The sequence below is a fragment of the Amphimedon queenslandica genome, unplaced genomic scaffold (genome assembly GCF_000090795.2).
Source record: "Amphimedon queenslandica unplaced genomic scaffold, v1.1 AMPQUscaffold_13399, whole genome shotgun sequence".
Classification (NCBI taxonomy): domain Eukaryota; kingdom Metazoa; phylum Porifera; class Demospongiae; order Haplosclerida; family Niphatidae; genus Amphimedon; species Amphimedon queenslandica.
The window spans coordinates 120,974-132,930 of NW_003546365.1; the positions used below are offsets into that span (position 1 = coordinate 120,974).

The 11,957-nt window shown below is 34.2% G+C and overlaps 4 protein-coding genes and 2 long non-coding RNA genes across 8 annotated transcripts in view; 5 read left to right on the forward strand and 1 right to left on the reverse strand.

The window, feature by feature from the left end:
• LOC109582137 (uncharacterized) lies at positions 1 to 383 on the forward strand. 2 transcript variants are annotated; one of them, XR_002184938.1, is made up of 3 exons: positions 1 to 17; positions 66 to 186; positions 235 to 383. It is a non-coding gene; the product is annotated as an uncharacterized LOC109582137 (long non-coding RNA). The 2 variants fall into 2 exon arrangements; XR_002184936.1 differs by having other exon boundaries at positions 9 to 186.
• Positions 384 to 1,201: 818 nt separating this feature from the next.
• On the forward strand, positions 1,202 to 1,605 carry LOC109582156 (uncharacterized). Its single transcript, XR_002184948.1, has 2 exons — positions 1,202 to 1,317; positions 1,377 to 1,605. It is a non-coding gene; the product is annotated as an uncharacterized LOC109582156 (long non-coding RNA).
• A 153-nt stretch (positions 1,606 to 1,758) lies between these two features.
• On the forward strand, positions 1,759 to 2,969 carry LOC109582134 (uncharacterized). Its single transcript, XM_019996751.1, has 5 exons — positions 1,759 to 1,825; positions 1,869 to 2,020; positions 2,384 to 2,588; positions 2,639 to 2,756; positions 2,816 to 2,969. The coding sequence occupies exons 1-5, from the start codon at positions 1,759 to 1,761 to the stop codon at positions 2,877 to 2,879; spliced, it is 606 nt and encodes a 201-aa protein (XP_019852310.1). The 3' UTR covers positions 2,880 to 2,969.
• A 31-nt stretch (positions 2,970 to 3,000) lies between these two features.
• LOC105312834 (serine-rich adhesin for platelets-like) lies at positions 3,001 to 6,135 on the forward strand. The gene is made up of 9 exons (XM_019996788.1): positions 3,001 to 3,141; positions 3,191 to 3,463; positions 3,750 to 4,028; positions 4,080 to 4,364; positions 4,936 to 5,274; positions 5,364 to 5,516; positions 5,567 to 5,608; positions 5,662 to 5,755; positions 5,807 to 6,135. Exons 1-9 carry the CDS (start codon positions 3,078 to 3,080, stop codon positions 5,907 to 5,909), a joined length of 1,632 nt encoding a protein of 543 aa, XP_019852347.1. The 5' UTR covers positions 3,001 to 3,077; the 3' UTR covers positions 5,910 to 6,135.
• Positions 6,136 to 6,208: 73 nt separating this feature from the next.
• On the reverse strand, positions 6,209 to 9,409 carry LOC100633936 (cilia- and flagella-associated protein 45-like). Its single transcript, XM_003386740.3, has 17 exons — positions 9,337 to 9,409; positions 9,202 to 9,288; positions 9,053 to 9,146; positions 8,926 to 8,986; positions 8,803 to 8,872; positions 8,564 to 8,725; positions 8,308 to 8,481; positions 8,159 to 8,260; positions 7,574 to 7,659; positions 7,380 to 7,476; positions 7,239 to 7,322; positions 7,053 to 7,166; positions 6,920 to 6,999; positions 6,753 to 6,866; positions 6,605 to 6,695; positions 6,465 to 6,550; positions 6,209 to 6,409 (listed from the first exon to the last, which is right to left on the reverse strand). The coding sequence occupies exons 1-17, from the start codon at positions 9,337 to 9,339 to the stop codon at positions 6,283 to 6,285; spliced, it is 1,632 nt and encodes a 543-aa protein (XP_003386788.1). The 5' UTR covers positions 9,340 to 9,409; the 3' UTR covers positions 6,209 to 6,282.
• A 999-nt stretch (positions 9,410 to 10,408) lies between these two features.
• Positions 10,409 to 11,957, forward strand: part of LOC105312835 (probable palmitoyltransferase ZDHHC20) — a 3,683-nt gene continuing 2,134 nt past the window's right edge. The window contains exons 1-7 of one of the 2 annotated variants that reach the window (XM_011405775.2): positions 10,409 to 10,507; positions 10,555 to 10,599; positions 10,662 to 10,723; positions 10,771 to 10,852; positions 10,933 to 11,005; positions 11,048 to 11,159; positions 11,207 to 11,326. In XM_011405775.2, coding sequence (XP_011404077.1) covers positions 10,580 to 10,599; positions 10,662 to 10,723; positions 10,771 to 10,852; positions 10,933 to 11,005; positions 11,048 to 11,159; positions 11,207 to 11,301 — 444 coding nt within the window. In that variant the 5' untranslated portion in view covers positions 10,409 to 10,507; positions 10,555 to 10,579 and the 3' untranslated portion in view covers positions 11,302 to 11,326. Of the gene's footprint in view, positions 10,508 to 10,554; positions 10,600 to 10,661; positions 10,724 to 10,770; positions 10,853 to 10,932; positions 11,006 to 11,047; positions 11,160 to 11,206; positions 11,327 to 11,957 lie in introns of those variants that run through there. The other variant, XM_019996756.1, reaches the window with a different exon arrangement.

Here is an 11,957-nt window from a genome sequence, read left to right on the forward strand (position 1 = left end):
ATATATTTGTGGATTCTGTAAACACTAAGCTTTTAGTACTGTTTTGTTAATTTTTTCCTCCATAGCTGGCTATGTTAAAGCTGTCATGATTGGAGTGTCTATTGGTGTTGGATCTCTTGCTTTTGGTTGTTGCATTGTAATTGCTTTGCACTTCTTAAAGGCCCATGCAAGGAAGAGAGCAGTCTAGTGAGTGGACATTATTATAATAATTATTCTTCTTCTCTTATCTTAAAGCCGTCATGTTCGTCTTACTAATCCTGTCACTGATGATCCAGTTTAGTGAAGGCAGTTTAAACTCTTTTCCTTTTGATAATCATATTACACATCATTATTATTTTAATACTTTTTTATATTTTTGATCTGTAATCCTTTTTGCCTGTAAATTAGCTCAAGGTGTTAACAATGCGTGGGCGTTAGCTATACAAATGAGCTCAAAATAACTGCGTGGGTGGATGTGACCACTGGGTTTTACCATAAATTTTATAACTACTATAAGAATAATAAAATTTATGCTTGTTTTACATATATACAGACACATGAGGATAGACTAGTTTTGGAAGGCTAAGGATAGACATGAAGGCCTGTGCTCTTCGAGGTGCTCTTTTTCTTCTATTTGCAAAATTTTGCAGCCACCACTGTAGGCTCAATCCTGTTATGTAAGCAGCACTTTATTGTCTTGCTAGGTGATCCATTCTCTCTTTCTAGATGATGATTCTTCTTGTACTGGGACTGCCTGCAGCTCTGATGGAGATACCATTACCCTTTTCCATTGAACTAGTTATTGTCAATCCTGATAATAAGATGTACCTTTACACCATAGATACTGGTATTACCAGTGTTACATTTCTTAACCCATTGGTAAGTCAATGAGCATCATCATTATTATGTCTTGGGAAATGGAAATTTCTCGGAAAGTATTTTGCAGAGTGTACTTTGTAACTATTATAATAGACTCAGAGGAATAAAACGATTCAATTCAAAGACCACAGCTATCCTCTGTCAGCAGGAGTATATTGTAACAACAGTTACTTAACTGCTAGCAAGAATGATCTGAAGCCATTTGTGAAGCCTTTTCATAGCACTCCAATACCAATATACATCAACTATGAAGACGGATCCTCTGTAGAGAAGGATGGTCAAAGCATTTGTGGATTTGTAAATAGATTTTTGGTTAGTTTTTGCTATTTATTGCTTAATTTTAGTTCTTGTTGATGCTGTCATAATTGGAGTGTCTGTTGTTGTTGGAGTTATTGGTTTATGTTGCTGCCTTGGAATTGCTTTGCAATTCTGGGCATATATAAGGAAGAAAGCAAAGCAGTGAGTGAATGGATATTGTAATAATAATAATTAACGTTATTCTTCTCTTATTATTAAAGCCATCATGTTTGTTTTACTAATGCTGTCACTGATAACCCTGTCCTAATAAAGGCAGTTTAAACTCTCTTTAATAATAACTTTATTTTATTTTGTTGTATTTGGTTGGTAATTAGTCTCGCATAGCCAGACTACACCTGCCATCCTTTTTTTACCTTTTTAAAAATTATTAATTTTGGCAGCTTAAACTCTCTTTCTTTGATTAACACACAATAATGATACATTATTTAATGTATTTGATCTTTCATTTGGCTGCAAATTATGCTCAAGGTGTATTTCAACTTTTGTTCGTCAACATAATTGCATGGGTGTTGACAAAATAATTGCTATGGGCGTTGGCTCAAAATTTGCGTGGGTGTTTGTTCTGTTAATGTTATGATAGACATGAAAGCTTTCACTTTTTTCGTTCTGTCTGCTCTCTTTTTAGCTGCCACTGCTAGTACTATTGGAGGTAAGTATCATTTTTCCAGGTGGCTGACCTATTTTTTTGCTAGATGATGATTCCTCTTGTACTGGGACTGCCTGCACTGCTGATGGAGATACACTTACCTTTTCCATTGAAGTTATAGTTGGGGATGCTGACCATTTGCACTTGCCACAGTTTAACACCATTCCTATCACTAGCGTTACATTTTATAACCCATTGGTAAGAGCATTCTAATACAGGCCCAGGAAAGGAGGGAAGAGCAGGGTAAAAGTTTCCACTATGATCATGCAGGCACTGGCCAAAAATCAGAATAGGGCCTAAAAACTTCATCCCAGAGCATCTTTTTAAAATTATATGCAAAACAGTGCAGTTTTATGTTCACATATTGACTCTTTCCCAGGCCCCACTACTCTTTCAGTGGCCCTGTAGATGCATGTACCAGGGAGTTGTAGCACGGTGGTTGAGCCTGCACATGCATGATGAGTATAATGTTTACTTCAGCTGTTATCAAAATAATTCTTGATAATAACATTAATAGTTTGTAATAAACAATAAATGATTACTGTAAAATCTTTTGTTTAGTCTCAGAGGAATGAAACTATTTATTTTAAAGGCCACAGCTACCCTCTGTCAACAGGGACGTACTGTAACAACAGCTACTTTACTGCTAGCAAGAATGATATGAAGCCATTTGTGAAACCTTTTCATAGCACTCCAATACCAATATACGTCAACTATCGTGATAGATCCTCTATAGAAAAGGGTACTCAAGATATCTGTGGATTTGGTAAACGGCTCAGTTTTAGAAGTTTTTGTTAATTTTTTGCTATTATTTAGTTGATGTTGAAAGCATCACAATTGGAGTGTCTGTTGTTGTTGGAATTGTTGGTTTAGGTTGCTGCCTTGGAATTGCTTTGCAGTTTCTAAAGGCATATGCAAGGAAGAGAGCAATGCAGTGAGTGGATGGATATTGTTACAATAATGATTGTTACCATTTTATCTCTAATTTTAAAGACGTGGTCATGTTCGTTTTACTAATGCTATCAATGATGATCCTGTTTTAGTGAAGGCAATTTAAACTCTTTTCCTGTGATAAGAACACAGTGATACTTATATTCAATATGTTTTATCTCTTTTTATTTTTGCTGCAAATTTTGTGTTAATCTTGCTCAAGGTGTCAACAATGCGTGGGCGTTAGCTCAAATGAGTGGGTGTTTACTCAGTCCGCATAACTCCGTAAACGTAGTTTCAGCCCCACCCACTCGAAGCAACAAAAATGAAGAAGACACTGATGCTATTTCTTTTTCTTTTATTTTATTTTACAAGGACAGGGATTAAAGGTCAGTTATCATTATTAAATTACAGTATATATATATTATCATTTATTAGGAGATATTGTAATAGCGTCTGGAGAAAGAGGAGTGCCAGTAGGAGATGATTTCATCTTTAACTGCTCCACTTCTAATGAAGAGGAGCCATTATACCTCACTATCAATGGAGAATTTGAAGGAGACTATTTTAATAAAACATCTTCATCCACCAAAGGGCCAGGACACGTTACATATACTTACTCTAATGCAGGACTCTCTGATAATGGACTGATATTCCAATGTATTACTAATGATAATGAAGCCTCTGACGTATTACCATTGATAATATACAGTAGGTAGTACATAAATATAGTAGTAATCTAGAGTTTAATGTACTGTTTATAGCTGGTAGTTATGGAGAGGGCAATATCACATTGATTACGATCGATATGAAAATATTATTGTTTTAAGTGTGTGCAAATCTAATATGGCTATCAAAATAATAGTAAAAATAGTTAAAATTCCTCTTTCTCTCCAAATTACCTGCTACATACTGAAAGTGTATAGCATTAGGGGATTATTTTTGATATTAATTTATTGTTATCATTGTCATTTGTTATTCAATCATTCCTATACAGTACCTCCAGTTTATACACTGGGCTCTCAATCCCTGGTATTGTTCAACAGTACCAACAGCTGCATCAGTATAAACATTCAAGCTATACCTTATCCTAATAATTATTCATGGACCCATGGTAACGTCTCGTTAACAATGACCACACCCTCGACTGGTATAAGTACGACCCCACACAGTATCTGTTTCAATCCAGTACTAACTAGTTATAATGGTTCCTATACACTGAGCGCTAGTAATCCAGCTGGAAATGGAAACATAACATTCAACTTAGATATATATTGTAAGTTTATTATTATTGTTATTGTTATTATTGTTTATATTATTTTATTAGATGGTCCATCTTTCTCTGATGGTGATAAGTTAATGGAGTTTCCTGTTCATTCTAACGTTACTATTGAGTGCCAAGTGATATTGGCTAATCCCAATTATTATAATCTCTCACTGAACTATTCAACAGCAGCTGGTCCTAACAGTAATAATACAATAGTTACTATTGATGAGTCGTCTGGTCAGTTTATTGTAACAAATGCTACTATTGATAATGGGGGGAACTACACTTGTACAGCAGCTGGGGAGTACAATACCACTAGTGTAACATATTGGATTTTTATTGGAGGTATGACAGTAGTATAGTAATGGGAGTTTTTGGGGCCAAATGTTTTTAATGGTTGAATGGTGACTGAAGCCAAGCTTTGACTAGCCATAACTTAGAAATTTGAGCTCGGAATCAGCTCAGACTTTCTACACAGCATAAGTACATCAATATGTATCAGAAAATGTAATAAAAATTGGGGGTGATTTTGGAGTCATTTTTTGGAAAAAACCATGGGCTATAGTACAGGGAAATTTTCAGAAATTGGCCCATTTTTGAAAATGGCCGTAACTCAAAAATTTGAGCTTGGAATCGGCTCAAACTTTATACACAGCATAAGTACATCAATATGTATCAAAAATGTAATAAAAATTGAGAGTGATTTTGGGGCCATTTTTTGGAAAAAAAACCATGGGCTATAGCCTTGGGTATTTTTCAGAATTTTAGCATTTTCATAAAATGGTTATAACTTGAAAAATTGAAGTCAGAGTCAGCTCAAACTTTTTATAAAGCATAAAAACATCAATATGTATCAGAATTACATGTAGGAGTGATGTTGAAGAAATTTTAAAAATTAATTTATTTATGACCTTAGGTCCTCCATCAGTAGTTATTAATGAGGTCAATATTTCAATTAATAATAATAATTTATTAATTGACGCTTCAGTCACTGATAATGGATCTGCTCCTGCTTCTGGTCTTACGTTTAATATAACAAGTAACTATAGCAACAGTAACTATGGTAACACAGTCACATTTGCCTCGCCTATTGTTAATGCCACAAGATCACTTAATGGACTAATAGTGACACAATATGCTGAACTATTAGAATTACTTGGAGGTAGTGGTGATTATGAGCTATACTTGACCATAGGAGCTTTTAATGACATTGGAATTAACAATTATTTATATAATACAACTTTTACTGTACCAAGTAAGCAGTCACCACCATTCTGTACATGTACTTACTAATACTACCCTTCTCTCTCTCTTTCTCTCTCTCTCTCTCTCTCTCTCTTGTAGTTTTTTCATCTTCATCTTCATTTCCTTATTCTTCAATGGAGTTCACTAGTAGTATAACCAGTATTACCAGTATGACCAGTTCTACGAGTAGTACAGTTAGTCCTACCAGTACCAGTACAACTGGTCATACTAGTTTAACTACATCTATACATCGTGAGTTGTCAGCATTAAAATTGTTTTACGATTACTGTTGCTATTTTTAGCATCATCATCTCCAATACCTCCTCACTCTTCAAGTAGTATAGGTAATTGATTATTACTAGTAGATCACTATTATTAATTTAATTATTATTACTAGGAGGGATTATTGCAGCTGTTGTTATAGTACCACTAGTCTTGCTTGTGGCTGTGGCTGTTTTTGTTACTATATTAATCTGTATCTTAAGGAGAAGGTACTAATGATAGTGTCACATGATAGTCACATGATCTAATGTTATTGATAGGTCAAAGAGACTATCAGTGTCCAGTCGTGAGTATAACTATGAACAGATTGATGATGGGAGTTCTTATGAGTCATTCATGGCAGAGCCTGACAATGACTTTTAATGATTAACATAATTTTGTGTATCTTTTTCTTTTAAATTATTTTTGTAATTACAGTGCATTATTGTATTTTTATGTATTATAATTATTGCATTCAAAATTAATTTTAATTGCAGTAGAACCTCCTATTGTGAATACTCTAAAATAAGGACACCTCTATAATCAGGACAGTATTATTACGCATTTAAAACAGACAAGTTTTAACAGTGTTATTGTTATTATTATTATCATTATTAAAGATATTAAGTTAAAAGTGTACATTATTAAAGATATTATTATTATTATTATTATTATTATTATTATTATTATTATTATTATTATTATTATTATTATTATTATTATTATTATGTTATGTCATGGAGTGTACAATTGTCCTTTATTTGACGAATGAGGTGGGTGGAGCTGTTATTTTTCTGCTAATTTCGGCGCAATATTTGTCCGGAATGCCAGCCTCTTTGAGCTCAGAGAGCTTCCTCTGCTTCACTTCATCTAATCTGCGACGCCTTTTAGAAAAAAAAGAGAACAAAAATAAAAAAATTAATAAATAATCTTAATTACCTCTCCTTGGCTTCATTATCCAGTCTCATTCCTTCATTAAAGTATTCTTTTCTTTCTTTTCTTAATTCGTCTTCTTTGATTCGAATCTAGCACAACAACAATTTGAACAATAACAGCAAAAATAAATAAATTATAATTACTTGTTTTCTGACATCTGCTGCATGTTTTCTTCTCCTCTCTTCCATTTCTTGTTTCTGTCTCTCATCTTGTGACATCATTTCTTGCTGTCTCCTAAGAATGATAAGCAATCAAGCCATTATATTACCCTCATCCTTTTCTCTTTCATACTTTAAAACTCTTTCAAATTCAGTTCTTTCTCTTTGAGCCTGGACCGCCAGGAAATGCTCTTTATTACGAACCTGCTCTTCTCTAGCATCACAGAGATTTCTCTCTGTCTCAGCTCTGTAGTAAAAAAAATTAAAATAAATAAAACTGATACAATAATTTTGTGTTACTTTTTCTGTGCTTCTTCTTTCTCCTTTCTCCTCCATTCTCTCTCAAATTGCTCCTGATTCCTCTTTGCTCTCAAAGCATCCTAAAATAAAATAAATAAAATAAAACAATGATCTCTTTCTTGTTTGTGTTTACTCTTTCTGCTTGTTTGTCCTTTGCTTTCTCCTGCTGTGCCCTCAGTCTGGCCACTTCCAACTCCTTCTCTATCTTTTGCTTTTCCAATTCTTGAGCTAGCATCTCTTCCCTTGTCTATATCACAAACACAACAATAATAACAAAATAAAAATATTAACAATAAGAATTATTCAGGTCATATTATACTTGTTTATCCTTGAGGTATTCCATTATCTTGAGATCTTCCATTTTCTCTTGCTCTTTCATTCTGGACTTCAACATTTCAATCTCCTATATACCCAAACACATAATTAATGCACACACTCATAATGTTCTCTCAATGCTTACATGATTGCATTTGGTTACTTCCTCCATTAAGCTCTTCTGTGCTTCTTTCTTCTTCAGTAGATTCTCCCAATCTTCTTGCTGGAGTCTCTCCATGTACCTAATAATGGAGCATTTTAGTATTAATGTTTTGTATGTGATAATAATTGTATGCGTAACTTGTATTTTGTTATGATGATTCCATCATGTGAACTTACTTTAGCATTTGCTGTGTCTCTTGGTCTTTCCTTTCCTTGTCTAATGTTCTTTGAACTTCTCTCTCATCGATTTGCTGGTGTATCACCTATTATTAGTATTCAATATTATCATCAGCTATCATCATTAGTAACGCGGTAGCGTTACTAAGTAGGATTCTTATTATTAAAGTCTATTCAGTTTCACCTGACCTATTGATTTTTTGTTATAACTTTTGATAAACATGGAATTTAGAAATTTTGTTTGCACCATTAGAATCGCTAGGTTCTTCCCGTCCTTTAGATAAAAAGATCGGGTCAAAATGATAAGGCCTTAGCCTTTTTTGGATGTCCCTGTATAAACTCAATGACATACCTTTGACCGCAACTATGCAGCTAGAACAGCCAGATTAAATTCAGCTGCTACTTACCTGCATCCCTTCCGCGCAACAAAAACAATTCCAAAACCACAAATACGTAAAGAATGCGGATGTGACGTAGTTATTTATTAATTGAAAAAAGCCAGGGGTCAGGTGAAAGTGAATAGACTTTAGTATTCATTGTATTCAATATTATCACCAGCTATCATCATTATTTAATAATCCTTACTTTTGCTCCCTGCAGTCGCTGTATCTTCTTCTCTCTCTCTTTCTTTTCTTGTTCCTCAATTGCTCTCAATCTCTCGGCCTCCATTATATCATCAAGACGTCTCTAAAATAATAATAAATAATACAAAACCCGGCCTCCTCCATTATTACTTCTTCCTCTTTTACAGAGTCTTTTATTTCTTTCTTTTCTTCTAGCTGTGTGTCACGGATTGCATGACATTTTGCATTTAGTATTAATTCATTTAGTTTCTTTATTTCATCTTCTTGTTCATCCAGTAATTCTTTCGCTCTTGCAGTGATGTGGTTCTCATTCATGGCTGCCTCCTACAATGAGAAGAGAGAGAGAGAGAGAAAGAGAGAGAGGGAGGGGGAGAGAATAAAATATTTAAACTTGATCTCCTCTTACTTCTTCCAGGTCTGATGGTTTCTCATTCTTTCTTCTCTTCTCTTCAAGTTGCTGCATCAGTTTCTTCCTCGTATTTGATTCCTCCATTTTCTGCTCCTTCAGCATTTTGATGTCACTTTGCTTCGTTTTGATATCAGCAGTAGTTAACACTTGGGCCTTTGTCTAGTAAATAATAATAATAATAATAATAATAATAATTGTAATAGCTCTCCCTCTCTCCTTCTGTTTATTGTTTATACTTTGAGTCGTTTGTATTCTTTTTGGTGTAAAATTACTGACATTCCTGATGGATCTGGTGTTGATGGCACTCTTTAATAAATAGAATAAAATATAAAAATAAATAATAATTATTATTCTATTACTTTAAATTCCGTACAAGGTCTTTAGTAATAACTTCAATAACATCATCTTTCTTAGTCTTTCCTATGAACAGATGAAATAGTCAAGTCGTTATAAAACAGTGTTGCTGTTATTATTATTATTTTTTACTATTTCTTCCAGTTAGATCCTCTCCTCCATCAGTCCATGATCTGTTTCCAGTCATCATTGAGAGACGGGCAGGAGGTCCAAACAATGTCTCATCCTATTAACACAGCAGCATTAAAATGGCTGACAGTAGTTAATGTATTGTTACTCACTACTGATGAATCTGTAGCTTTCTTGATGTGTGATCGCTTGTTTCTTCCATTAGAGGAACCAAATGATACAGTACTAGTAGATACAGCCTAACAATAACCATTAAAGCAGAGGGAAATAAAGAAATATCAACTCACCATTCTAATCTAACACTAGTTGTTTGATACGTGGGGTTTCCATGGTAACAGAACACGCCCATATTCTCATAGCAACAAACCGCACCCACATCTAGCAACTGAGCCACACCTACTCTTATGGCGGTATGTTCAGATACAATGATACTTCAGGAGTTTTTGCTTACATCCTTTCACTGTTCATTACAATATACACTGACACTGTAACAGTGTATGTGGTGCTGGAGCACGGGGCAGAGGACGAAGGGTAAAAAATGATTTTTAAATATTATAATTATTTTCAGCTTTTTTTCAGCATGGGTAGGAAGATTGCCTGTTGGGTGTTCCATTTCTTTTGTTTGTTGACATTTATAGCTCACACAAGAGCATCGTTCACCAATCCCGGTAGGTTTGTGGGTGGGAGTCGTCTGCTTTTAACTGGGTATGGCTTATCCATAGGTTACGTTACTAAAAAGAATTTGAATATTGATTTTAAAGAGCACAGGGAGAAGGAGGAGGAGATGAGACGTCAGGAGAGAGATAAAAAGAAAAAGAGGAAGAAAAAGGAAAAGGTAAACCTGTTACATTATGTACACCAGGTCTTCCCTCGTAGTTCAAAGCACTTTATACATAGTACAGGGTATTTTGTCAAAAATGGCTCTAAGAGAATTATTTATTTTTATAATTTTTCCTGATACATATACATGTTTTATGTTGTTTTTCAAGTTTGAGCTGATTCCAATTAAATTTGGATTTTTTATGAATTTTTAAAGTTGCTCCAAAATCGAGCCAAAGTCCCTGTACTATAGTACAGGGCGTCAGTCAAATTTCACCAAAAATGACTAGGAGAGAATTCTTCATTTTTATAATTCTTCCTGATACATATGCATGTTCTCATGCTGTTTTTAAAGTTTGAGCTGATTCTGACTAAGTTTGGAATTTTTATGAATTTTTAAATTTACTCAAAAAGCCAAGCACGCATGCTTTTTAGCTCACTTGGTATGCTTTGTGAGAAACCCTGATGTACATGCACATGAAACATTGAATTTAAATTAAAATTAGCATGCAGGAGTTAAAATAAACTAATTTTAGTGTTTTATTTATAGGAGGAGAAGCCATTTGAGCTACAGCTAAGTGAATGGACCGTTTGTACTAAATGTGAGTCTTATCGTCCACCACGGGCCCACCACTGCAAGTAATCAATGATGCAATAATGATGTAATGTCCTGTTGCTATTTTTAGACACTGCAATCGCTGTGTTCGTAGAATGGATCACCATTGTCACTGGTAATTAACGAAGGAGGCGTAGCCCCTCTAGTTTTATTAATTGCTTTTCTTTATAATAATAGGATTAATAATTGTGTGGGCATACATAACTACAAATTTTTCTTTTTATTTGTCTGTTATTCTGGTAAGTATTATTATTTTTGTTATTTATTGTTAATATTGTTTGTTTAGAGGTATTAGTAATAGGAGCTGGTCTGTCATTAATATGGGACTGGAGACGACACAAGGAAGTACCTGATGATACCTTAGACAGGTGAAAGAGGAGGGGGAGGGAGAGAAAAAGAGAAGAGAATTTATTAGGAGATATATGCATTATTTATTTTATCTTTTTAGAGTATTAACATTTGGTTTGTTCATCATTGATGCTTTATTTACTTTCTTTGTTAACGGAATGCTAATATCACAAGTAAAAATAATAATAGAATGTACATGTATACTCTTCCATTAGATACTAGCAGTATTGTGCAATAGAACATTTGTTGAAGTGAAGAGATACGGTCGTCCTGTCGGTAAACCAAAGGAATCTAAAATGAGTTTAATTACAGCAGTGTGTGGGCGTGGTTAGTTATTAATGGTTTTTATTAATTAATTATTATTTTAATTACAGGTCCAATGTGGCTTTGGTGCCTACCTTTTACTAAAGCAAGAATACCCGATCCTGTCCCTCCCTCTGATATTGCTCTTAATCAATTTGTTGTTTAATTTTGAGTTATAATTTTAATTTTAATTTTTAAAATTTTAATAATGACTGGGTCGGGCACGCCCACTATGCAGAGCAAAATGCTGCTTTTGCATCGGATATGCTTCTTGCAACTTTTCCAATTTATTTATAGTGCAGGTAAGAAGTAATTAAAAGAGTCCACTTCTTATTCCTTACAGAAATAATGGTTCAGCCCAAATCTATCAATACAACCCTCAATTCAACTATTGTTTTCTCTTGTGAAGGAACTGGTGATGTTCTCGGTGTCTTTGTTAATAATGAGCCAGCTACTGATTATGCTGCTATGGCTAAAGGATTCAGTGTAACAACAAGTAATAATGGTGGTACTATAAGAGCAGAGCTACAAGCAATAGCTTATGAACATAATAATAATACTGAAATAAATTGTACAGCTATTACTCTCAGTCCTCTTCAGACAGAGACCAGTGATACAGCAATATTAATGATACAAGGTTAGTGTGTGTCTGTACATTGTCTGTATATGCTATGTATGTACATGGGAATAGCACCTGTTCAGGTAGCTTCAAGCAGCTTTAAGATACTAGGTATAGCAATGGTGACTGGTGAGGTGTGGGCCAAGTACTTGTACATAGTGAATTGTCGTTGTGTTGTTTACAACTAAAAGATAATAACATTT

Excerpts from the sequence above, each read along its gene's own strand:
- LOC109582134 (XM_019996751.1), top strand. The coding sequence starts at position 1,759 with ATGAAAGCTTTCACTTTTTTCGTTCTGTCTGCTCTCTTTTTAGCTGCC. Across the intron at positions 1,826-1,868 it reads CACTGCTAGTACTATTGGAG|ATGATGATTCCTCTTGTACT; the intron begins GTAAGTATCATT and ends TTTTTTTGCTAG. Across the intron at positions 2,021-2,383 it reads TTACATTTTATAACCCATTG|TCTCAGAGGAATGAAACTAT; the intron begins GTAAGAGCATTC and ends TCTTTTGTTTAG.
- LOC105312834 (XM_019996788.1), top strand. The coding sequence starts at position 3,078 with ATGAAGAAGACACTGATGCTATTTCTTTTTCTTTTATTTTATTTTACA. Across the intron at positions 4,365-4,935 it reads ATATTGGATTTTTATTGGAG|GTCCTCCATCAGTAGTTATT; the intron begins GTATGACAGTAG and ends TTATGACCTTAG. Across the intron at positions 5,275-5,363 it reads TACAACTTTTACTGTACCAA|TTTTTTCATCTTCATCTTCA; the intron begins GTAAGCAGTCAC and ends TCTCTCTTGTAG.
- LOC100633936 (XM_003386740.3), bottom strand. Across the intron at positions 8,987-9,052 it reads GGATCTAACTGGAAGAAATA|GAAAGACTAAGAAAGATGAT; the intron begins GTAAAAAATAAT and ends ATCTGTTCATAG. Across the intron at positions 8,261-8,307 it reads ACTCTGTAAAAGAGGAAGAA|AGACGTCTTGATGATATAAT; the intron begins GTAATAATGGAG and ends TTATTATTTTAG.